Source organism: Squalius cephalus (genome assembly GCF_949319135.1).
Source record: "Squalius cephalus genome assembly, chromosome: 5".
Classification (NCBI taxonomy): domain Eukaryota; kingdom Metazoa; phylum Chordata; class Actinopteri; order Cypriniformes; family Leuciscidae; genus Squalius; species Squalius cephalus.
In genome coordinates this window covers 5,458,061-5,485,305 of record NC_137126.1, presented here as the reverse complement: position 1 = coordinate 5,485,305, position 27,245 = coordinate 5,458,061, and the positions used below count along the sequence as shown (strand labels likewise).

The 27,245-nt window shown below is 36.2% G+C and overlaps 1 protein-coding gene across 1 annotated transcript in view; it reads right to left on the bottom strand.

Annotated features, from left to right (window-relative positions):
* arhgap31 (Rho GTPase activating protein 31) overlaps positions 1-20,939 on the bottom strand; it is a 29,100-nt gene extending 8,161 nt beyond the window's left edge. Inside the window, exons 1-9 of the mRNA XM_079871776.1 lie at positions 20,331-20,939; positions 10,150-10,252; positions 9,889-10,033; positions 8,450-8,532; positions 6,728-6,835; positions 6,314-6,456; positions 3,524-3,731; positions 3,170-3,294; positions 468-527 (exon numbers count right to left, since the gene is read on the bottom strand). Coding sequence (XP_079727902.1) covers positions 468-527; positions 3,170-3,294; positions 3,524-3,731; positions 6,314-6,456; positions 6,728-6,835; positions 8,450-8,532; positions 9,889-10,033; positions 10,150-10,252; positions 20,331-20,430 — 1,075 coding nt within the window. The 5' untranslated portion in view covers positions 20,431-20,939. The remainder of the gene's footprint in view (positions 1-467; positions 528-3,169; positions 3,295-3,523; positions 3,732-6,313; positions 6,457-6,727; positions 6,836-8,449; positions 8,533-9,888; positions 10,034-10,149; positions 10,253-20,330) is intronic.
* Between the last annotated feature and the right edge of the window lie 6,306 nt (positions 20,940-27,245).

The following is a 27,245-nucleotide window of genomic DNA, read 5'->3' as shown; positions in this document are numbered from 1 at the left end:
GGCTGTTCTTTCTTCAGATTCCCGTCTGATGTAAAAAAGAGTTGTAATCCACAAAGTGCTCTCACACAAAGTCTAACCGTATCAAACTTCTACCCGCTAAATTGTAGCATTCTTCACACGAAAAATTATATTAAAAAAATTCACAGACAACATATGTTCACATTCATGGCAAAATTCAAATGGGACCAGAAAATAATTATTTTCTCACATTCACTTGCATTGATGATTTTTCTACCTAGAGGTCCAGTGGGGTTAGCGGAAGGGGCGGGACTTACCAGCTCTATAGGCCATGTGCCACACTGACACCTTAATTAATGTAGTGAATTAATTACTAACTTTTAAATATCTAATGTATTTTTATATGAATTTATGTTATATGTATCTGTACAAACCTTTTGTTTTAAATAAAATAAAATGCACAATGACAGCACACTGAGGTAAGTATATTTATGGAGATATAGCCCCACCTGCTGCTGGAAAAGAACAGAGAGAATCCATGCTTTTGGATGGCCGTATTGCAGTTTTTTCTGTTTAAGAGAGGAAACAAGCATTAAAACATTTTACATAAAGCTTTTTACAACTTAATTTTACCATAAACAAAAACTAAATTAGCTGTGATACGAAAATATAATTTTGAGGGCGGGGTAACCTGTCACTCATATGAGATCGACCCAACAGCAAACCACAACCATCCAATCAATTCACGATAGACAAATTCAAGTCCCGCCCCCTATATTTTATCTTTTTCGAGAAGCCGTGTCACAAATAGGGTTGGGTACGACAACAGATGTTCTGCCAATTAATGTTACCTATAATATTGTGCTACCAACACTGTATTTGCATTATTTTTAGGGTAGGGTGAAAAATAAAGCCTCAAACCACATGAATCTGATAGATAGCATTTTTCCCTGTCGAATTGTGTTACCTGTTTTAATGGGAGGTTGCAAAATCTGAGTGGGTAGCATAAATCATCAGAACACCAGATCAAAATTTGCAAGAACCATGGATTCAATAGGACACGCACAAACCATTTTAAACCATTCAAGCACAAGAAGACATGAAAGAGAACTCAGCTCGGCACTCGTGCTGTTTTCTGTGCACACACACATCCAAAGAGTACGCGCAAAAAGCAGCCGCTCATATAGTGCATGAATACTGAATTGAGTTCTCTTTTGTATCTTCTTGCACTTGAACGGGCAAATACACACAACATAATGTCAAAATATCCTAATAAACACAGTTGGTTATGACTTAGACCTCCTCCTACAGCTTCGGAATAGATATTTGACAACACTGTCGTCAAAACTCGTTGGCGACTCTCCCCCCTCCCCATCTTCTCCCTCTGGTCATATGCATTTGTTTTCAAAGAAGCCGGCGAGCGCACCGAGTCATGTCCACTGAGGTATGTATGATACACAGAAGGCTAGCATATAAATGTATTTGTGCAGTGCTGTAAAGCAATTCGTTACATCGCGAGACCTGATATCACGCCATACTTCCTGACGCTGAGGCCGCCAGCCTGCCAGCCCAAAGTTGCAAGGGTGATTTTTCCGCTCACATGCGCTAGGGGGGTGCGAGAAGACCACCATTCAACCCGAAAAAAGTCATATAACCATTCCAATGACTCCGAAGCTGTTCAGTTAAGGTAAATTTAGCTAAAAAAAAACTGCATAGTTCCCCTTTAAGTGAATATAAACAGTTGATAACTGTATATTGGATCCGTGCAGCTCTTAAAGGCCTCGTTTACACTGTCAGTGAAATGTGACCCAATTCCGATTTTTTGCTCATATGTGACACAGATCGGATGTGTTCTATGACAGTGTAAACAGGAAAAAAACACATGCATTCGGATATTTCGAGATCGGTTTCAGGCCTCATTCATATGTGGAAATAAATCGGATATGTGCCAATGCGACTGTCATGTAAACAGGCAGATTGGATTTTCTGAGGCATTAGGCAACATCTCCGCGGTTTAATGACGAGAGAAACCCCGACGTGCATCTGCAAAGGGACGGAAACGTTGTGTCGTTGTAGGAGAGGAATGTGAAAAAACGTTGACACAACAAAATTTCGGACCCACTGCTTCTCGTTAAAGCCAATATTTAAACACAATATGCTCCCACCAGTCCTGAGATCTCTCTCAATAACTGAAGCATGAGCACAGGCTGCAATAATGGCACTTTTCGTCCTCCTCCGCCTCAAAATCATGGTGATGTTTGGCGAACTTCGCATCGCCGAGCTAGCATCAAGCATATTTCGTGTTTGTCCATCTGTGCAAGAGAATTTAACCCTTTAAGCATGCGCAATGTTTCAGATAGTATGGCAAGTGTAAACACATGAATCGGATATGGGTCACAATTGAAAGAACGTGTAAACGGACGGTCAAAAAAAAACGGATAAAGGTAACGAATCAAAATTGGGCATCAAGACCTGCAGTGTAAACTAGGCCAAAGTGACAGCAGCCTAATATACCTGATGCCATCTGTGTCATTAACTTTAAACAAAGAACAAAAGAAAATTAAAATTACCCACTGATCTTGACTGAATAAGTTTTGCAACTTTAACAAGGATTGATTTATATTTATAAAAATAAATCTATGTAGTGTTGTTTTACATTTGATTACATTTGATTTCAATTTCTGTACCTGAACTTTGTATTCGTCTATAAAGTTGTATTTATCTGTGCCATTGCTTCCTTGAGTAATGTGTTCAGGCTGCTGTTTTGTGTTTATAGTATTCAGCTGCAACAGAGTGTTTTGCAGAACGGCACAGAATAAATATGACTCATATCTAAATATTTGACTTCAATTTTTTTTTTAACCTAATTAGAATTGCTCAAATTCAAATGATACACAACCCTAGTCACAATAGGGAAGAAAAGACGATCACAACTTCCGTTTCATGCCGACTTTAATGTTTATAGGGCTGTCTTTTTATATATATATATAAAACCCACAATAATCTCTGCAGTCAGTAAAGCAAGCCGGCGTGTGTTTGCATATCAACATGTCTGTACATCAGGCAAAAATACTTATTAAAAATACCATACATTTTTTTTTTTTTTTTCTATTGATGGTGTTATTTGCTTTTAGTCAAACTGAACAAAGAGCTTCCCATTTTTATCTTTGTTATTGTTTTTTTGGATGTTTCTTTCCTTTTTCTTTCTTACCTGAGGAATTTTGGCCTCTCATAAAGACACTCCCATTGCGACTCAGTTTCCCTTTGGAGTCGATGACCGATCGTCCAAGACTGAAGATGGACTTCCACTTCTTAGATTTTCCTGAGAATTTTCTTCTGTGTTGTGAGAAGGTTTATAAATGTTTGAGAATGCAATGGAAATGGATGAAATTTAGAAATATTTAACAAATGCTGTTCTCTGGGTTTTAAAAAGCATTACTGGATTACTGTAAACGGTGACAGTTCATGTGTGCCTATACAGTTTCAACACTGTTAATGTTTAAACCTAAAGTACACATGCTAGGAGAGTGTGTGGGCGAGCATAAATGTATGGTGTATATCATACCTGCTGTCAGACAGATCTATAACTGTGTGATACATTGCCGCAGTGCTGGTATCTGGAAGGCTGTTCTCTCTTTGCCTCTCTCTCATTACTGGGTGGTTGGGACTGAGAGAGCGAGCCTGTGCTTCCTCAAGACTCATGAGCTTCATGGGGCCACACTGTGTGCTGGCGGGCAAGGTGGCGTACTTCTCCCCACAGGCCATGCTAGGGCCTACAAAACCATAAAAACAGTTGCATTAGCATGTCTTGAGAGTAAAAAAAACTCTGCATCACTAAAAAGAGGTCAAAGCCTGTGAAGACACATGCTTATTCTAGATCATCAAGTCATGGCTGTCATTTAAAACGTATTTGTGTTATTTTAGTATTATTTATATTACAGTTTTAATAATACCATGGTCTGTCTGAATGCTCGATTGAAGTGCACACACACACACACACACACACGCGTCACTCGCACACAGAGAGTGGAGATTGCTTGCACGACTGCACACTCACTACATTTTATTACTCGGCAAGGAGGTTGTAACGTTGCTGTTTTTGAAGTAATTCAACTCACAGCTTCATTCCAGAGAGACAACGAACAGAAGTAATTCACACGCATCTTTCTCGCGCTCTCTTTATAGGCTAATATAATGTTATATAGCATGTTAGGCATATAATTCAATCAAATTACACTACTTTATCTTTGTGCCTGATTTAAAGTGGACTGAATGTTAGATCTAACAATTGGTAACTGCTGAAAATAAACATCGTTTAACCCGTCTAGTCAAATGTAGCACTTCAAACATGAGTGACATCTTCAACTTGTCAATTCAGGTAAATGACCATGGTATAAGTGGGATAATCCACAGAGTGCATTAAACGATTAAAATGCACTCTGATCACACATCGATGGTTCTTTGCCTCCACATCGTGCATTAAAATCGCTTAATGCACAGCTAGCCATGGATTATCCCTTACTTAACTCTTTACCCGCGGAGGGAATTTTACGTCATTTATGAGACAACGCTTCCCCGCCATTGATGGAATCTTTCGGCTTTCTGTGTTTTCAATGTTATATGGTGTGTGTGTGGGGGGGGGGGGCTTTTTGTTCAAAATGATGAAACTTTTTTATGAAACTTACCCACATTCAAGTGTTGATAAAACCAGAACGCATGAAGCTAGAATAAAACTTTTTTTTTTTTTTTTTAAAGCAGAGACTTTTGATATATTTCAAATGTACTGATATATATATACAACAAAATAGTCTGGGGGCCATAAAAGTTTTGTGAAAGTGATCAAAAAGTAATGTAAAAAAAAAAAAAGAAGCTGACAGGGAAAGAGTTAATATTTAGAATTAGCTTTTTATTTTTATATGTTCAGTTTTCAGTAGTTTTTAGTTCAATTGATAGTAATCTAGTTATGTCCTTTGTCATTTTCATTAATATTATTTAGGTTTAATTTATTTTAAGTTCATAAAGTAAAATTTACATTTAGTAATTCAACACTTATTTCAAAAAGTTGCCAAGGCAACATTTCTAATTTTCTAATATTTAAGCTTTATTTCAATTAACAAACATGTTATTAGTATTTTTAGCTTTAATTAACGATACCCTGTTTTCATCATACAATATCCACTCAAAACACACTGGGTAGATAACTGTACACACCTTCAACACAATTGCTTGTTTGCTGCCATTACCAGTTTGCTTTTTTATATGTAACTTGCCTATTGTTTTGCTTGTCCATTTTTGGCTGCAGATCTCATGCCATTGTGTATACACCCCACTCCACATCTAAAACCCATTTCCTGACTCTATCATCACAGTTGTCACGAATAGCACAGTCAAACTTATTTAGAAGATATTATTAATGTATGCAAACACCCAGAGGAAAATTGTATTGTGCATTAGTTGTGCGTTCTCAGCTAATTTAATTGCAATCATACTAATATGACATACTTTATTTCTGGTCAGCACTCTCGTAGGCAGATTTCTAAACAGGAGTATTATTAGAAAAGCAGAGCCTAACGCAAAAGCTTTAGGAGAATGGGATAAAGCGAGCACAAGTCCCCTGATCAAATTATCACAAGCTGTGTGAGACCGCATGGCTTTCCACTGAGCATAGGTGCTAATTACCTTAATGAGCTGTAATTTCCAATTACTGTATATTTTGTTTTGATTTGTACAGCATGATTACAGAATATGCCCAGATGGTTTACATTAAAAAAAATAAAAGATCTTCTCCCTGCTTCTCTTCTCATTCAAAAATTACACATTTCATTTCTGAATGAAGGTTTTTAAATGACTATACTAACAACATCTGGCATCTTTGCTCACAGCACAGCTATTTAGAGAGACAGTGCATAGTCCATTCATTGTGACTACATTAACAACTTAACCTGTTAAATGTCATACCCCTTTTTGAGCACAGATCGGAACTTAAATGGTTGTAATTCATGAATGATTTTGGAATAAGGTTGAAAAAAAAAAAACATTGAAAAAAGTAAAACCCCTTCTGTTTTTAGTATATAGTTGTGATGTAAACGTACCCTAAAATTGCTAGAAAATCAAAACCATATGTCTAACCAAGTTGTGCTCCAAATTTGAAGTTGATATCACAAAAAATTTAGCCCGCCTAAAGGATTAAAAGTTCTGTTTCAACATTAAGACGATGAGTGTTTAAGCTTTCGAATGATACCAAATGAAAACTAAAATATGTGATAGGGGAAAAGGCAATGAAAAAAAAAAAAAAACCTATCAGCAAACTGACAGTTGACAGGCTAATGCTACAACAGTTTGATGCTAGATGTACCTTCTCTGGACTTGGAGGGCTGGAGTTCCTGGTTGAAGATCTGCTGAGTGTGGTTGAGGATGAACTCTACAACTGACTGCTGGATCCGCACCTCCTGAAACGCTATATCACCATTGCAGGAGGGCACCTCCACTTCCTTGGAGCTAGACCAAAAGAAAAGAGAGTAAATCAACCATCTTTGTGAGGAATAATAGCACGTAGCACGAATGCCTCTGAAGAACGTATCTCATTCATCATCAACAATCATCAACTGACAAGTATAATAATACCATGAATGCTATGAGTACTCCTATGAGTTCCCTGTGGACCTCTTACATATTTGTGGTATAACCAATTATATGACTCTCATACAGAATTATGTAGAGAATGGATAATTAGAGTATGAAATGAAAGTAAAACCTCTGCAAGACTCACCGGAGTAGATTCGGAGCCCACACCAGGGCAAGATTGCGAGCATGCATGTTGGTTTGGTGACTGAGGGTTGCTAAATGTGCCAAGTGTTTGGTGAGGTATTCCAGAGTTCTAGGAAAGCAGGACAAATTTAATTTAATGTTTATTACTCATTATTCACCATGTCTTCATTTCAAGTAACATAGTTGAAAAGTCCAATCATTTCCTTTCAGGTTTACATCTACATTACACTTTGACTTGGTATTTTTACAACAAGGGTCAGTTAACCTGGAAATGAAAAATTTCAGAATTTTTCATTTTATGTAAATTTTTCCTGTGGAAAACAAAAGGAGAAAATTGGACTAATGTAATCTGTTTAAAGCAATTCCAATGAATAGAGCACTGTAAAAAATGTCTAACCTCCCCAACTCAAAAATTTCTAGTGACTGGTCACATCTAAATTTTTCAATTGGCCCAAGTGAAATTCTGTCAATTTAATTTGATAATTTACAGAATTTCACTTGGGCCAATTGAAAAATGTAGATGTGACCAGTCACTAGAAATTTTTTGAGTTGGGGAGGTTAGACATTTTTTTACAGTGAGCTTGCAAAAAGGAAGCACCTTAAAAGTATCATAAAAGTAGTTAATATGACTTGTGTATTAAGTCTTAACTTTTTTGTGATTGTGAAAAGCGCTATACAAATAAACGTGAATTGAATTGAATAAATTAGTCTGATGAACAGACTGACACTTAAATCGTTATTCACTATAACAAACATTCGTAGACACCATCATAGCAAAGTTGTGTGTTTAGAACCACAGCTCTCGACCTGCGGTTAGAAGCACAGTTTCTCATGACAAGAAAACTTAAAGAGACAGTTCACCCAAAAAGGAAAATTCTGTCATTATTTACTCACCGTCAAGTTGTTTCAAACCTGTATGAGTTTCTGTCTACTACTGAACACAAAAGAAGATATTATGAAGTAACTGAGGTAACCAAACAGTTGATGGACCTCATTGACTTCCAAAAAAATATGGAAGTCAATGGGACCCATCAACTGTTTGGTTACCTCAGTTACTTAAAAACATCTTCTTTTGTGTTCAGCAGAAGAAAGAAACTCATTTTCTTCTTTTTTTCATTTTTGGGTCAACTATAATTTTAAATAGATTATGCTCGTTTTTCATTGCGATGGAATGAAATTAGCAATAACAATCTGACAGTAATTCAATCTTAGCAGATGTTATTACTCCACCACCCGCGAGATGTTATTAACAAGTTTGAACATCTGATGTGTGGCAAAGTTACTATGGTTTCGAGAAACAATTGTGATTAGCTAGTTTATTTGTCCAATAACACATCATGGAAGATAAGCAGCAATAATAGTCATTGTACGGGAAACGTACCTCAAATCAGACCTTTGATTTTGTGAGCTTTAAGTCAAAAGAATAGATGTTTCATGAATAACTTCTGTAGCAATACGAGAACTAGGGCTGATGTCGAGATTTTATTTAATAAGAAATAAAAAAAATGTATGCTACTTTTATGATGCTTTTTTGTCGTTTGACAGTCCCAATTATTATTAACTTCCATTATATTAAAAAAGACTCGAGGATATTCTTCAAACTTTCACCTTTTGTGTTCCAAACAGAAGAGACGTCATACACGTGTAGAATGACGTGGGAGTAAATAAAGACAGATAAAGTGTACAGAATAAAGCCACATATTAAAATAAGCCTCAGCTGTACCTGAAGTGTGAAACGGGAAGTTCGTTGATGGCACTCCTGATGTTTCGGAGCTGCTCCTGCTCCTCTTTAACTGACATCGCAGCCTTTGCACAAAAATACAGACGGAGGAACATTAAATCCTGGATGCAGGAGAACATTGTTTTTCAATGTTTTTCATTTTTGTCCATGGACACACATCTGTCAATATGTTCATTATGGATCACCTGGACATCACTATAGCTAAAAATCATTTCAAATATGGTAGTTAGTTGCAGTGGTCCAGTTAAAACTAATCAAATGCTTATATACGATTAGTTAAACAACTACAGGAAACACTTAGACATTCAACTTTTATTGTTTTTAACCCTGTAAAGCCTGACAAAAATATATATTTTTGAATGGAACAGTTTATTAAACCTTTAGACAAAATATTTAAAACAAAATAAAAAAAAAGTTTACTTTATTTGATTATTATTTGATACATCTGGCTTTTATAGCTCATATAGTATGATATACTGAGAACATGAAACTCATACTCAAGAAGTTAAAATACACCAATTTTATTCAGAGGCTCAAACTGAGCAAAAATATGCAGTTTGTTGCAGTTGCTGATATTTAAATGGACAAAACGTGAGATTAAATTCAGATAGCTTGTAATGTAAATCAATGAGATCGTTATAACAGTATAGCAGCTACTTGCATAAAATGTAAATAAATATTAGTTGTCTCTGTATCTACCTATAATACGGCTTAAGATGATATTTAAAGGCTTCGTTTTATGATCAAAGCTCCATAGTTTTTATTGTGGGGGTAAAACGATGCAATACATCAATGATGATTGTGAGATGAACAAATAAATCTTCCTCAAAAGCCTGATTAACATGATTTTGCTGAAAAGAATGAATGATCAGTGGATAATCAAGTAAACCCAAGTTGCTTCAGTCCAGTCCAGTGTTTATCTTGAAATATTACTAACCATATAAAAGTTATTCTTAAATTCATTTTTATAAAAATCAGCCAAGAAAGATTATACAAAATTTAGTTCATAAAAGTATGAACTATCAAATCAGAGGGTGTTAAAGTAGAAGAAGAAACTGATGAAGTTTTTATCTTCTTGATAAATTAGAGGTCTTAGAAATTGGCATCAAATATGATTCAGTAGTCTTTATAGGGTGATTATTTTTTACTTTTTGAAGTTTTAACCTCTTTGCAGTGTTTTCAATTTATTTGTCTCCTCCTTTCCTGTCTACATTTGGCTGCTTTCTTGCCCCCGTCCTCTTTGTACTACATCTTTGTATAGCTCTGTATCCGCTGTCCTTAAAATAAATGTCACTTCTCGTACACAAACACTGAATTTCTTTTGTACCGTTTATTTAAGACACTAAGCCACTGTATCAGATGCAACTATATCATTCTTCTATTCTGCTCAAGTCTTCTGTTTTTCTTGCTCACAAACTTACTGTAAATTTCTTGTAGAGTTCATAAGTGAGGAGAGGGATGGGAAGCTCTCTGAAGTACAGCTTACATAAAGAGCCAACACAGTGGATATCCTGAAGATACACTTCTTTGGTGAGGTCAGGACAGAGCTCAGAACAAAACTCCTGTCTGTATGCACACACACACACACACACAGAGAGAGAAACACACATTTACTACAGAGAATTGATTGTTGCAAGGGTTTCCAACACAACTTTAGGTTGTGAGTCTAAAAACTGGCCAACCTGAGTCTTTGAATGTTAGATGTGATTCCTGAGAGTCTGTAGATTCCATCCACAATCCCATGTTTCTCTATGAACTCTGCACAAGTCTTCAGGACGTGAGGAACTAGACAAAAACAGGACAAATTCATCAATGGTCATTCAGATATGTCAAAAAAGCTTGATTTATCGAAAGAATAGTTCACCCAAAAAAGTACATTTTTTGTCATCGTTTAATCTCCCTCATATCATTCCAAACCTTTATGACTTTCTGTCTTTCAAGAAACACAAGTTAAGATATTTTGAAGAATGTTTGCACTGATTTTATCCATTTAATAAAAGCACAACGTTGGAAAAAAAACAACACCATAAAAGTATCATAATTATGTCTTTTGCGCTACATTCCAAGTCTTCTGAGGCCACATGATAGCTTTGTGAGATACATTTTTTTTTTGCTAATCTGTAGACGAAGAAGTGCAGGTACTGCATACAGGTTCCTACTTCAGGCACTGACAGGTGTGATGTTATAAGCCTCAGGTGTGAGAAACTCTTTTCTCCGGGTGCAAAATTGGTCGGTGTAACAGAAGTTATTGCATGTCATGATCCATCAAGAGACACGAGTACCAATGATGTCTTGCAACCTGACACATCTGCATGCAGCAAGTTTCAACACTATATACTGTATGGAGCATGGATGAGCTTTAAAGGGATAGTTCAGCCAAAAATGATATTTAACCCATGATTTACTCACCCTCAAGCCGTTCGAGATGCATATGTCAATCATTTTTCAGACGAACACATTTTCAGTTATTTTAGAAAATGTCTTAGATCTTTCAGTGGTTATAATGTGAAGTTATGGGGTCCACCTCCTTCAAGTCCCAAAATGTGCATGCATCCTTCACAAAAGTAATCCATCCGGCTCCAGGGGGATAAACGAAGGCCTTCTGAGGGTAATCCGTGCGGTTTTGTCGTAAAAATATACATATTTAAAACTTTATAAATGAAAATATCTTGCTTCCGGCAACGGTCGACGCACGTTCACGACAGATGGATGCCGGCGTATGACGTAGGACGTAGCGTAGGAAGCGTTTTTACGACAAAACCGCACGGATTATCCTCAGAAGGCCTTCGTTTATCCCCCTGGAGCAGGATGGATTACTTTTGTGAAGGATGCATGCACATTTTGGGACTTGAAGGAGGTGGACCCCATAACTTCACATTATAACCACTGAAAGATCTAAGACATTTTCTAAAATAACTGAAAATGTGTTCGTCTGAAAAAAGATTGACATATGCATCTCGAACGGCTTGAGGGTGAGTAAATCATGGGTTAAATATCATTTTTGGCCGAGCTATCCCTTTAAGCACTGTTTATCAGTGAATACCTACTTAAATTTCGGTCTCCTCCTCAGACAAATGCTATTTTGGCATCAGAAGGCTTGGAATAAAGCAGAAAAGTTGAATGGACTGTTTTTATGATGTTGTTTGATTGTTGTTGTTGCTGTTTTTAACCTTTTTGGAGCTTGACATCCCCCCAGTCACTGTAAGCTTTCATCGTATGAAAAAGAACAGTATGAAAGTTCTTCAAAATATCTCAGTTTGTGTTCCACAGAAGAAAAAGTCATATAAGTTTATAAGTTTAGCATGAGGCTGAGTAAATGATAAACTATTCTTTTAAATGATTGTTTAATGATTGAGTAAAACAATGAAAATATCTACACCTGTAAAACTGCAACAACCCGATTGTGAAAATGCAATATGTAATGCATTTATTATTACTCTCGCACTAATATGCGGGAAAAGCTGCATTAAGGATTTATAAATAATGATGATAATAATAAGCACTTTATTTTACAGTCCTGTCTCCCATGCAGTGTTACATTGCAATAACTGGGTGATAAGTAGGTACTAACCCTGAACCTACCCTTAAACCTAACCTGAACCCATGCAGTTACCTTAGATTACCCAGTACTTTCTTAGGCAAGTACACTGTAAGTATACGCAATTGCACGTAATGTAAAATGAAGTGCAACCCATAATAATAATAATGCTTTTTTTCTGAGTCTGGGGAAATGTGTATGGTTTGGTTGTAAGCACTTTGATGACACTTATGGCAGTCATAGGAAACATTTTTACAGCCATTTTTCATCCTTTTCTATGTACAGTATTCTCCTACAGCAACATGCCATTTTGGCAGAAAAAAATCCGATCTTTTTAGACACCTTGCCATTAAAATGCAGACCATATATCTCAAGATGAGAACTTTCATCATGAACTATTACAGCAACTCCAACAAAGACACTGCATGCCAATTTTGAACTCAGTCGGACCAACTGTTCTATCGTTAAAGTCGTTTTCATGTTTAGCTGTTACAGCGCCACTAAGTGGCCTAGCCCTGCTATTTTTCTATCTGTCCTTAGTCAAATTTGGCAAAAATATCTCATTCCATTTAACAGTTATATCATGCATTTACAAATAAAAGCAGAAATGCCAGTTTACACCAAGAACAATAACTATAATGATAGCTAAAATGATAACTGTGTATTAGCATCCACATCTCATCAGCTGACGATAACGTTCCGTTTATTCTAAGAGCGAACGCTGACAACGTGATTAACCATCATGAACCCAGCAGCTCATGTGTTGTATATTGTCATTATTAGTAGGCTAGTATAATTAGTTGTAGGATTATCATCTTTTTAATGATAATTACTATTATCAATGACTTTTTTTTCTTTTTTACAGAAAAACTGAATGACCAACAACATCTTAAGTACCAAGTTCAGTTAAAATAACAAATATGATGATCAAGTTTTAGAATTACTAAAGTTATATCATTAAATAATGCTTGATTATCATAATATAATGCTTGATTGGCTGATTTTAAGAGTGTACTTTTAGATATTTAAAAAGCTGTGCCATTTTACAATGATAAGCTGATTTGGTGGAATATATATATATTGAAGAGTTCAGATGCAAAAGCCTCAAAGTGCCATCTGAAATTTCCTTCTAGAATGATCATTTTTATCAAGCTCGTATATTTAAGTTCAGTAATTTCACTTAAATGGCAATGAAAATTACCTATGAATTGTCATTTAAGTGAAATAACTGAACTTAAATATACAAGCTTGATAAAAATGATCATTCTTATCAATTTCAGATGGCACTTAGAGGCCATGATATATATATATATATATATATATATATATATATATATATATATATATATATATATATATATATCAGTCTGGCGAGTAACCCAAAAACTGTACTAGGCTAGCCAATGGCGATTCTATTGCCGAGGTGTGTGTAGACTAGAGGTTTGTGTCAGTGTTTTTATTGTTCATCATCAGAAGAAAAAAAACACCCTGAAAGTGATTCCACAATACGGTGTGGTTATCGTTATAGTTGTGAAGTGATGTGGACTCTGCTATTCTTTTATATTCAGAACGATTTTTAGAACTATATCTTTATTGTTATAGTTATCGTCTTTGGTGTGAACGGGCCTTAAAGGGATAGTTCACCCCAAAATTAAAATCCAGTCATCATTTTCTCACCCTGAAGTTGTTCCAAACTATTTAAATTTTTGGGTGAACCATGCCTTTAAACTAGGGAGGGAACCTGCGATGAACCAAACATCAAATTAAGTAAAATGATGGGGAACAAAATTAGTGAAGCCTTGTTTGTTACAGCAGCATCTCATAGAAAACACACTGGAAAACGCTGCGTACTGAATGAACCGCATAAAGGAGTAAATTGTATATGATTGTTAACGTTATATTGTTGAACCAACGTGGATTAAACACTGGAAGTGCAGCCACGATTTCAGGAAACAATTATAGCTAGTTAATCCCTCTAACCATGCAAACAAAGCAAGTTACATTGTAAGTTGGAAACACACCCCATGTTATTATTTCAGAAGCAATATGCTAAAGTGCAGAGGCATTACGCTAAAGTAGTTTGTGCAATGCATCAAAAAAGTGAATAGCCGTTTCTAGGCCTTACAGTTCAAAAGTTATTAGCAGCATAAATATAAATGAAATATTGAGCAGTTAGTGGTTTGAATTAAAGGGATAGTTCACCAAAAAATGAAAACTGACTAAAAAAAAAAAAGTAATATTTGACGGCATCCATTGACTTCCGTCAAGTGTCTGATTACCAACATTCTTCAAAATATCTACTTTGTGTTCAACAGAAGAAAGAAACTCATACAGGTTTGGAACAACTTCAGGGTGAGTAAATAATAACAGAATTTTCATTTTTTGGAGGGTGAACTATCACTTTAAAGACTCCGTTTTTCTGTGATAACAGATCAGATTGTTCTCTGTCCATGTGCAAAATTTCACACAACTGTTCACCATACAGTTCTACTGGCTGCCATTGACTTCAATGGCAGAAAAAGAAGAACAACAACTAACAATTACAAGAGTGACAATCAATAACATACAAAAATATAGAGCTTTATATTTAATGTGTATAAGACAGCTCAGATTCTTTTTGGTTTTGGAAAAATGCGATGAATAACGTTGGAGTTCCAAATGAACTCTCTGACTTTTGATTGTGGACGTTAAACACAGTTTGAGACATTGTTGAGAAACTCTAGAAGAGAGGGGTATATATGTAGCTTTTTGCACTTTGACAAGGCTTTGTGTGAGAAAGTATTGAGAAATATATACCCTAAAGCTAATACTTTTGAAGTAATCTTCAGGTTTTATGTGCAGGAACAAAAGAGAGGCCTACATATACCGAAAATTTGTAAACCAAATGTTTATTACAATTTGGATACATGCATTAAGTAATATTCATACATCATTGCAAAATATATAAGAAAAATACTTAAAGTCAGCATTCTTTGTGTATTATCCTTTTAAATAATCTGTACAGTTTGTGCATTTCTGTTCTCTCTCTCTCTCTTTGAGACTGTAGTGTTTCATGTAGACTACAGTATTACACCGTCCTTCCTTTATCCTGTCGGGCTGCTTATTGTGGAGAAGGTGGGCTAGGGCAGGAAGTTAAAAATGGTTTGTTTGTTTCAGAGGAAACCTGACACACCCAGGCCTTGCAGCTGGTATTACTTATGACACTTCCTCTTATTCTAAAGGGCCTTTGGAAAGTTCCCACCCAACTTCATCACTTCCTAACATACCTTCAGCCATGATATCTTTAAGCTCTGTTTAGGTTTGTTTAGAGGACACTAAACAGACAGTATCATGATGGGCTAGCATTATCCTGTTATTTTACAGCAACCTATACATGGTTAATCCTCAAGTTTATCACAGTAAAAGTCATTTTATCATCTTTATTTTACTGTGCTTATTTCTACCATTTAACACAAATGGAGAAATTGTGTTCCATACAATACCATGTTAAAAAAGAAATACAATTTCAGTCTTTCTACTTCAAAATTTCACATTTAATTTGATGATATGCCATTTCTTTACAATTAATCGTGAAAAATTTACTAGCAATTTCTGGGTGAAAGTTGTTTCTACACGACGACAATCCATCCATTTTCCAAACCACTTGTCCTATGAAGTGTCGCAGGGATGCTGAAGCCGATTCCCCTTACCACTACAAAATCACATTTTTCTTCCCTTTAGCCAAAAAGACAGGGTCTAGATTCAATATGTTGACCAACAATATCATCAAACCTCTGTGGTACTTGTGTCATGATGTCACGACACACAAGAACCAATGAGGTTTGATGTTACTGATGTCGTTGTGTGATTTGATTTGACAGTGAATAAATCAGATTTGGGTCTGTTCATCATACAAAGTGATTGCATCGATTCAGAAACCACAATGGATTACTTTCACGCAACGTTTGTGTCCTTTTTGGACCTTGAAACTTTGGATCTGATTTTATCGTTTACTGTTTTACTGAGTTTGTGCAGTTCAATTTGTATTTAAGCCTGATTCTGAGCCACAATCGAATTCAATTTAACCTAATTTTATTATTATTTATAAAAAATTCAATCATTCATTGGCCTTTTTTGTTGTTGGACAGAAACACTTAAGAAAACCTAGGAAATTATGAGGGAAAAGTGGGAGGATATGGTATACAAATCAATCTTGAGCTCATCTGGCTCAAATGAGCGCTAATATATCAGAGCCTGTGAACTAAACACTAGGCCACAGCTTATATAGTTTTAGCATTTTATTAAAAAACCCAATTTTTCATATATTTCAAGTTTATTTTATTCAAATCAATTTGATATTGGAGATTGTCAGCAAAGTTTTTTTTCTTGGGCCTGTAACATGGTGAGGATACTCTATTTATGTCAGACTGCATTTCAGAAAGTAGAGTGCATCTGTTGTTTGGTAGATGTGGACAGGTGTAGATCTTATGTGCAAGAGAAACAAGCGTGCATTAAAATTTTGACTTTGAACTTCCATTCTTGCAGTGGCTCTGTATATTTCTATGGCATCGCGGTCGAATAGTAATTAGCTGGTGAAGGGGATTTACTTATTGTAAATGGACGACCGACGGATGTCATAACAAATGTCAGTAGACCGGGAAGATTTTTAAATAAGCGGCTCATTCATAAATCCGTAAGATCTTACCTTCATGCTGCGGAAATACAAACCGGAAGAGAGAAAAGGGGCGGGGCTACATAAGGTCTATAGAGTAATAGGCTTAAAACTTTTAAGCGTAATGCGAAATACTTTGTTCACAGAATAAATTGCCAGGCACTGCAATGGGTCATGGTCCATTTAGAAGATAATTGAAAGTATTATTCAAGTCCTCTGCTTTAAATAATGAAATAGCCCTCTCACGATAGGAAACAACATTAGCAATTGCAGCCCTGAACCAATGAACCATCCAGAGTCTGAGGAAGTCTACACTTCCCATGCTTAATCTACCCTTATCTACAAACTGAAGCACAAATCTTTCACCTAAATGTGTAGCACAGCACTTTATCTAAAACAAATAAAGAGATTTCCATTATCAATACACTATAACTACAGCGAGACAGAGTAACTGAAAATCAGCACACACAGTACAGCACATCCCCAATGGAAGCTTGTTTCTGCCGCGGAATAACAAAATAAAAGTAATTGTGGCTTTTTATCATGCAATTCTGACTTTATTTCTCGCAATGCTGAGTTTGTATTTCAGAATCTGGAGAAAAGGTCAGAATTGCGAGAAACAGACTTCAGAACTTGCAATTTAGATTTTTTCTCGCAATTCTGACTTAAGAACTCGCAATTTAGATTTTTTCTCGCAATTCTGACTTAAGAACTCGCAATTTAGATTTTTTCTCGCAATTCTGACTTTAGAACTCGCAATTCTGAAATTTTCTCCAGATTCGGAAATATAAACTCAGCATTGCGAGAAAAAAGTCAGAATTGTCAGTTAAAAAGGTCATTGCAGCTTTTTTTTTGCAATTGCGAGTTTATGTCACACAATTTTGACTTTTTCGCAATTCTGACTTTAGAACTCGCAATTCAGATTTTTTCTCCAGATTGTGATATGAACTCAGCATTGTTCAGAACATCAAAATTGTGAGTTATAAACTCAGTTACAAGGGTAATTGCAACTTTTTATAACACAATTCTGAGTTTATATCACACAATTCTAACTTTTTTGCAATTCCAACTTCCGCAATTCTATTTTTCTCAGAATTGTGAGAGCTCACAATTGCGAGATATAAACTTATTCAGACTTTATAACTCGCAATTGCGACTTTATATCTCCCAATTCTGATGTTATTTATGACACAAAACTGGCCTTTTCTGAGAATTGTGAAATATAAGCTCACAATTGTGAGTTATAAAGTCTGAATACATTTATATAGTTTATATCTCACTTTATATATAAAGTCCGAAATGTGAGATATAAACTCACTATTGCAAAAAAAAAAAAAAAAAAAGTCAAAATTGTGAGATTAAAAAGTTGCAATTATCTTTTTTTATTTTTTATTCTGTGGTGCAACAAGCTTCCATACATCCCTCAGTAAAGGCAAAATCATTTTATTTTACGAATTTTAAAGAACGGAAAGTAAAAATTGGGAATGTTAGGAAACCAAATAATTTACTATTCAGAAATTCTGCTTGGGATGCAGTGAAGACCTCCAACAGGCCAGATAAATGAATGATTGTTCTGTGAGAGGAAGCTCTCGTTTTGACCTGCTGGCAGACAGAGCAACCAAACTGCTTTAACTTTCATTTGGAGTATTTAATCAATTCCACCTGAAGGAGATGCTGACAGTAAAAAGTAAAGCACATATTGTTGAGAACACTAACACATGTTGTGTTTTGGAGGTTGGTTCACATATGTGATACTGGTGTGTTGGTGTCCAACACAAGGCTTCTTTACCAGCTTAACCTGCAAAACTGTCTTACAAATTCATGAAGGAGTAAGCAGACCTTTCAGGATGGTGAACATAAGAATTCATCCAAAATGGATTCTGACTTTCCTGCTCAACTCACTATTTGATATCACACAACGGGGTAGGTGGATGTTAGTTAGCACTTATATCTATCCACAAAGTATAAATGCATTTTGTGCTCATATAATGTCTAAACATCACTAAGATGCTTAAGTAATGAAAGAAAATCAATGAATTGCTTAATTGCTGTTGATATGTCAATAAAGAATGATGCAAGTATTAGTAATAATTGTTAACAATTGTGTTTTCTTACTGTACACTGTAAAAAAATTCTAACCTCCCCAACTCTAAGTTTTCAAGTGACTGGTCACATCTACATTTTTCAATTGGCCCAAGTGAAATTCTGTAAATTATCAAATTAAATTGACAGAATTTCACTTGGGCCAATTGAAATATTTAGATGTGACCAGTCACTTGAAAAATTTGAGTTGGGGAGGTTAGACATTTTTTACAGTGCTCTATTCATTGGAATTACTTTGAACCGATTACATTAGTCCAATTTTCTCCTTTTGTTTTCCACAGGAAAAAAGTAAGTTATACGGATTTACATAAAATGAAAAATTCTGAAATTTTTCATTTCCAGGTGAACTGACCCTTGTTGTAAAAATACCAAGTCAAAGTGTAATGTAGATGTAAACCTGAAAGGAAATGATTGGACTTTTCAACTATGTTACTTGAAATTAGGAGATGGTGAATAATGAGTAATAAACATTATCACTAGAACATTTTGTTGGGGAGGTTATTTTTTTACAGTGTAGTTAAAAAATGTAAACAATATTACAATAGAATATAATCTTACTTCAAATATATCAAATGATTTGCACAGTTTTAAAATCAAGTTTCCAATAAATATCTCGAGAGCATTTACGGTCATTCTTGCCTCAACGATCAAAACATGTGAGCAGACAGGATCTTAAACAAAAGACTGTTTCACAGTTACAGGCTTCAGATGAACTCGGTCAAGTCACATGGATCTGTCAAACTACGGGTGGCACCACACTGTTTCCAGATCAGCATTGTGTTTTGTCTCTTATAATGTTAGAGCTTGGGAAACGCCGAGGAAAAGCTGCTTCTGGATCAGCATGAAGAGGTTATTGTTGATATCCATCAAAAATGTATAAGCATAACACACACCGAAATTGATGTTATGGATGGGAACAAAAACTCTACTTTGAGCTAACAAATGAAGAGTGTCCAATGGCATATCGAAATATTATGGACATAAATTAAGTGATATTCTCAATAATACACGATCACTTTAAGAGGAACCGTTGCTTTTAGTTTAACAGCCTTTGATGAGTAATGTAGTGATATTTCATAAACACAATGTCGCCATTTAACACGAACAGTATATCTTCAAAATCGAGTCCTCCCTTTTCTCCTCCTCTTTTCCCCCTTCCTCTTCCTCTGAACATTTCCTTTGCTCTTTATTTTCTTTTAATGCTTATGTGTATGAGCACTAAACAGGTTAATATTACATTCAGATTTGTTTTATAACGCACTCAAAAAGTGGAGATTATTAGGCAATACCTTCCAGTTAAATGGTTTTAGGATAGAGGAAAAGTGTCCGGCACAAAAATAAAGTATCTTCTGTTTCAATCGCAACAAAAACATAGACTCACCAGCCAACCAGCACCCGAAATGGGTGTTGGTTTATTACACGTAGCTAATGTTTACGCAGAGGCCCAGGCTTCTGCTCTGGTGTGGGTTCCTAATAAAGTCAACTTATTATGACTGCTGGGGCTTTGAAAAAAGGGGCAGCCGTTATATGAATGGCAAGAGGAGGAGTGAGTGCGGAAAAGAGGAATTTACCGTCTAGTCCTGAATTCTGCAGATGTTCAGTCAAGTCACAGCCGAACGCATTTTCAGTTCCCTTCCTTTTGGACTTCAGCTTGGCAGCCTTATTCTTCATCAGGCTTCCGTAACGTATCCAGATCAGAGTAAAAGCACCTTAAAATCAACCATTGGTCCCACAACGCATGGGATGGGAAGGGTGGGGGAAATGCGCTCGAAAAGAAAAGAAGAGTCCCAAATCAGGAAGTCCACAGTGTCAAACAAAAGAAATCATCCGCTCACATCTTGACTGAGCCACCAAAGATCTGGTGTGGGCGAAGAACTCTGGAGCGGTTCACGCCCAACGACACTTCATCATCAGGGTCTCTCCTCCCTTAAGCCCTGAACAGAGAGAGGTGAGATTCTGTGTCGAGTCTTAGGGGGAAAAGTTACGACACAAGCTTCTGTCCCACCAAGAAGCTTTGCAGAGGAGACAGTTTCCTGTCCTCTCCACTTCTATCTATCTATCTATCTATCTATCTATCTATCTATCTATCTATCTATCTATCTATCTATCCTTTTCGTTCCACGTTCTTCAGGAGGTCATCGTGCTGATGTTGAGTGGAGGCTTGAAATGTCAGAACTTTTTGCAAAGGGGAGGGTAGAAGAGCGAGGGGAGGAGAGAGAAGTAACTGCCTGCTTATTCTTCACCACTTTGGACATTACCGAACCCCTTTCACCCAACCCCCCCGGCCACCCCGCTTTCTCTCTTCCTCCCTCCTTTTTTCTTTTTTGTAGCCATGGCTCCAACAGGAAACCTGCTCTCTGCCTTCCTGAACGCTTCCAGAATACACAATTTCCTGTAAAGGGAACCTTGTTTGGAAAACAAAAACAGACCAAGAGAAGGACGTTGGGGAGAGGGACAGCAAGATGGGGGGGAGAAAGAGAGAGAGAAAGGCAGAACGATGCAGAAAAAACTGGAGAACTTTACAGAGCAGATGAGAGAGGGGGGAAAACACAAGGTTCCCGTTAACCACGGCTAGTTAGCCATTTTGAGTGTTTCTTCAACTACAGAAACTTCTATGTCCCACGGGCGGATTTTTATTAAAACTAACAGATATCTTTTTCCAGATTTTCTGTTTTGGAAACTTTTTAACTGTGACTTATTTATCATAGTTTTTGCTACTTTTCAAATGCCTTTTATGTCTAGATTTTTATTGTTTTTATTTACTTTTGTCCCAGAATTATGAAAATCCATCATAACAGTATTGCACTCTTAGAACAAAAAAGGTTCAGTGGGGTTCCCCTGCTGAAAAATCCAGCATAAACCAGCATGAATTCATGGCTGGTTTCTGCTGGTAAGTGCTGTTCTAACTGGAGGACCAGCATAATCATGCTATTCTCAAGCAAAACTGGTGCTGGTGAAGCTGGTTTAATTGTTTTAGTTATGATTATATTATTAATCAAAGTCATCTGAAATTTGAAACAGTAAAAATTGTAAAAATAAAACTGGTGAAACGTTTCAAAGGATTTGTCTCCGGTTTAAAAGGATGTATATACAAATGAATTAAAAAAAGCATGTGTACATTGTAAAACAAACACTGATATGAAAACAAAGAAAAATGCCAAATAACACCATAATCATAAGCCGTTTGTTCAATAACAGGGGTTATGAGAAGAAAGAAAGAGCTATTGATAATGAAAGCTCAAAAAGAAAAGATTTTAAAGACTTTAAATGGCCCTTTGGGAGCTCGCATGTCAAAATCCAGCGGTCAGTCACTGATCCCAAAAAAGTGCACACAGTAAAAGGTATGTCATTGCAGTCAGGAGCATGACATATTGTAGTCAATAGTGATAGCATGCACTTTCAACAGTTGCTGAAAGAGAATTAATTCAACCAAAGTCAAGGGCAAAGTGTCCAACTGAAAGCCACATAATGAAACACTAATGTTTTTCAAATAGACTTAAACAGCTTTTAACACATACTCAAGTTTTGTTGTGGTCTTGCTGGAATCATAAGAGCACCCAAAAGACAACATATGCTGGTCCACCAGCACACCAGCATCGCAAGCTGGTCCCAGCGTGCAAAACATACCCTATGCTGCATGGTCCACCAGCACAACCGCTTCTCATGCTGGGTACCAAACCATCATCCAGCAGCAAAACATACCTTATGCTGGTGAGAAGCAGTGCTGGGTAGAACCCTGAGGTTCAAGGCTCAATTTTAAAGAACCATTTATGCCAAAAATGGCTCTATACAAGGGAGAAATGTCTAAGGGCGTTTTCGCACCAAGGTCCAAACCAAAGTTCATGTTTTGATACATTTTATACTTTCGGTAAGTTTTGGTTTGGTTTCACATTGCAATTATGCGAGCGCACTAACGAACTTTACATGACAAACTTGCATTCTGTCGTCATCATCTGCTGCATCTTGACATTGATTGGTTTGTAAACGGACGTGCGTCTGACGTCAGCGTGTTGTCAATTCGGCGAGTAACTTTGACAAGAATGAATGAACAGATGCTATCGTTGGCACTATACTGTTATTATTACGGCATTACTCCCTGCAGCACCAACTATACTCGAGGCTAGTTCAAAGTCGCCAAATGAACTTCCTCGTTGTGCGAACATTTTATCGTCGACAGCAGGAAAGGAGGAGAAGAGCAAGCAATCCTGCGGGAACCACCAGAACTTCATGTAAATGGTCTGAAAGTCCGAACCATACAGAAAATGCTTTCACACTAGAAACAAACCAAACTTTTGTTCAGTTTGATCTGGACCGAGACTACCTCTTTTCATCTGACCAAATTCCGTCTGTTTGGTCTGGACCGTGGTCCGGGGGAGGTTTCACACTTGTAATTTTGATTCGGATCAAACTGAAAAGTCAGAAAATCCGGACCAAACAAGTAGGTGTGAAAGGGCCCTAAATGATTGCATAATACTTTAAAGTTTAACAGGTTATTTAAAAATTTTCGACTAATAAAGTATGTTTACGAGCTGCTTAATTCATATAATTTAATTCAAATAAAAAAATAATTCAAACAAAATAAATTTATTAAACCTGAATCCATAAAATGACCCCATGATTGGAACCTCTAAAAAGTTCTATCTGAAGCGCCTGGCAGAACTCTTTAAGGTTCTATATAGAACTTTTTCTTCTATGAGTAAATTTTTCATAGAAGTTATGATAATGTAAACAAAGAGTATAGAAACTGACCATTTCAATATTTACTGTACACAACGACTTGCAGTATGTCTGGTTTTGACCGTCGGGGGATCAACATTCTTGCCATTTACAAGGTTTTTTCAAAAGTTAGTGTAGTTGGTTACCAACAAGCCAAACAAGTCAATAAAGAACATGCTTGAGATGAAATATGAGATCCATCCATCCCTTATCCAAACCGCTTTTATCCTTATATTAGGGTCACAGGGGGCTGGAGACTATATGAAATACTGAAATGTGATAGTATTTATTATTGTGCATCATTTTCAGACAATCTGTAATTTTGTCAAATGATTCAAAAAGTGTGAAATATTTTTTGTGTGTATTTAATATTGTTCATATAAATGTGTGACCATAGATATGTATACGTAGATGACATATTCGACCGATGAGGCATCTATGTATATACATATATGTGTGACAGCCAGCAAAGAGATATTTTGCTGTGATCTGAGAGGAAGGATGTATAAAGGATCTGGGTCAGTATATGCTGACAAACTTAGCCATGCAAGCAGTAACCTTGACATTATTAACATAATAGATCCACCAAGTAAGGAAGCATCCATCTTCTACGATTTTAAAACTGTTCATATGTCCAAAAGGCTCATTCTCATTGCCATTTGTGGGTGTGAGAAAATGTCAGGAGGTTATTATTCATTTATAAAGGTTGTCGCTAAACTTTTATGGTCAAAATACAGATTCTAACCCCAACCCTGAATATTCAGACACTGGTTAACCAATATACTGTAGGCTTGCGGATGCCAAGCCTTTGATCAAGCCTCTCTTTACTGTAGACTTTTCAGGTTTAGGTTTAATCAATACATTTTTGATTTAAAGTTGATTTGAAGTCAATTGACTTTTTAATTTGAATTCAATTTTATGAATAAAGCAGCTCGTAAACATACTTTAACAGTAGGAAAGAATTTAAATAACTCACTATCTGTACACATTTCTGCTGCAGATGAAAATGTTATTCATAAAGTGAAGTGACGGAAGACAAGGTTGCCTTTAGAGAAGTTTTGTCGATGTACAATACATTCAAAGGTTTGAGGTGGGTAAAAAAAAAGTCTCTTATATATAATATTTTGAAATATTATTATTACAATTTTAAATAGCTGTTTTCTATTTGAATATATTGTAAAATGTAATATATTCGTTTGATCAAAGCTGAATTTTCGGCATGATTACTCCAGTCTTCAGGGTCACACGATCCTTCAGAAATCATTCTAATATGATGATTTTCTGCTCAAGAAAAAAAAAATTCTTATTAAACCGCAATACATTTTCTTTTGAATTCTTTGATGAATAGGATGTTTAAAAGAACAGCATTTTTTCTTGTAAAATTCTAAATTATTTTTATCAATTAAAGGATAAAATAATTGAAAAAAAACAGTAAACGATGGGGAAAATATGCTTCTAATTTTACTGGATACATTACAAATGCTGCTTTATCAGTAACATTTCTTCGAATGGCTTTTCCTAGCAGGCGCAGAAAGCATTATTATCAACAGACAAAAAAGGGATCCTTTCAAATATGGCATTTAAAAAAAAATCAGACCACAGATTAAAGCATTTAGAGCATAAGAACAGACACTTTTTTGTGTCAAGCCACCATGTGCCAAAGGTTGTTCTTCCTATAGAGCAGCCCTGAATCATGTGACAGGAGCAAACAAAGGGCGAATTCAATCGGATGCCTGTCAGACAATCCCAGTCCATGATGTAATAGAGTGAAAACTGTCTACTTTTTCAATAGCCTTGGCTCCATATGTGTTTTCCCATTAATTTTCTCCATGGGAATAACAAATGCTTAAAAAAACCTAATATATATGCAGACTGAGGATCTTTAGTGGACAATTACTGCTACTCTACGCTCTTTTGCCAAAACACAAGCCACAAGTTTCATTACTCCAACAAAAGAATACTGCCCATTTCCCAATATGCATTCTGAAACAGTCTGAGTCTTGTTACATCATCATCAACCGACAACGTTCAATTCCAATCATCAAACAGAGGATGCATGAAATTACCCAGATGTGTTCTTGATACTGAGGAATGAGGATGCTGTGTCCGAAATCTCTCCCTGTCCCCTACATACAGTGTACTAGGATATAGGGTGTTGGCCATTTTGTAATGGTGCAAGAACAACTTTGTGCCCTAAAATTGTTCATTCACACACTTGCTGAAGCACTCGGAAATATTGTATGAGTTAAATGCACATGAACGCCACCACAAAGTCTCAGGCCTAACTCTTTCCCTGCCAGCGTTTCTTTTTTTTTAAAGTCGTCAGCCACCACCAGCATTTTTGAATTTTCACAAAAAAGTAATAGCCCCCAGAATATTTTTTGTAGGCTATGAATATCTGAACATGCAATAGCCTATATCAAAAGATAGAACAGAGCCTCTGCTTTAAAAGAAAAGTTTTATTCAAACTTTGTGCATTTTTTTTTTATCAACACTTGACTGTGGGTAAGTTTATTAAAAAAGCAACATTCTGAACAAAAATCTGAGAAAATCACGCAACAATGTGCATAAGCAATACTTGTATCGCTTGTTTCTGCTCTCTTTTTGTGCCTGCGTTCTGATCTAGAGATTAAGAAGATAACCGCGCCCCCCATATAACAGTAAAAACATCGAAATCATGAAAATTCCATCAATGGCAGGGAAAGGCTTAATTGGGACTAGGAAACTCTGGATTTTCCTTGAGCTTAGGTGTGTGTCAGTGAGAAACATGGCGGAATACCACAATACTTACAGGTATTTAGCAGTGACATTGTCAGGCTGTTTTATTTCAAACAAAATAAGCTAATAGCCTGCACAAAACATGATAGCATTGTAATATGTCAGTTTAATATGTAGCCTAATGATTTATTTTGTAGTGGCTTCATAAATGAATTAAAAACAAAAAAGCAAAACACACCTGATGATGCGCATTCTTTGTTCTTCATATTCTAGAAGTTTCTGGAGGCTAGCAATAGCGAGCTAGCTTTGAAAGCATGAGATACCACCCTCCCTTCAGAACGCCTCTAAAGCCACGCCTCCTCCAAAGCACGAGAGACGGCGTTAATTTACCTCATGTCTCAAAGCACATACCATTACAATATATTATATATATAATGAACATAAAGAACTTAAAGAGCACTGACCTGTACCACCTGACAGCTGCAGATTCAGATTCATTTCGGTGATGAGTGTTGCCATTAAAACGCATAAATTCGAGTCACGAACCGCTCCGAGTGTAACGTCGCGGATTTCCATCTCTTCCAAATGAAGGTAGTTATGGTGTGAACAGCATGAGCTGGTTGTTTTGGTTCAGGAGGAACTGTAAAAGGCGGCTGCTGTTTCGGTTGCTGCACTCGGTGACTGCACGTCTGTCTAACTCTGTACAGAATGAAAATACTTCATTTATAAATGCAGAATTTTTGAAAAACCCTCCATCCTTTCCTCATTTTATTAATGAATTTAAATCTTTTGCTGCTTCTCTTTGTACCCTTTCAAATGAAAAAGCTTAGCCTACTTCTTTAATGAGTTAAGTGCCTTACAATAACTTACTTTTCTATAAATGTTGTTCTTTCAATTATTTAACCCTCTGGGCTTCTTCATTAATGTGTTACACTTGGCTTCCTTTCGTGCAAAAACGTACGAAGCCTTAAAATTTTACTTTTTTTTCCCCAGGAAAACCAATGAAATATATTTTTGTTCAATAATATTTTTTTATTATTATTTAGAATTTT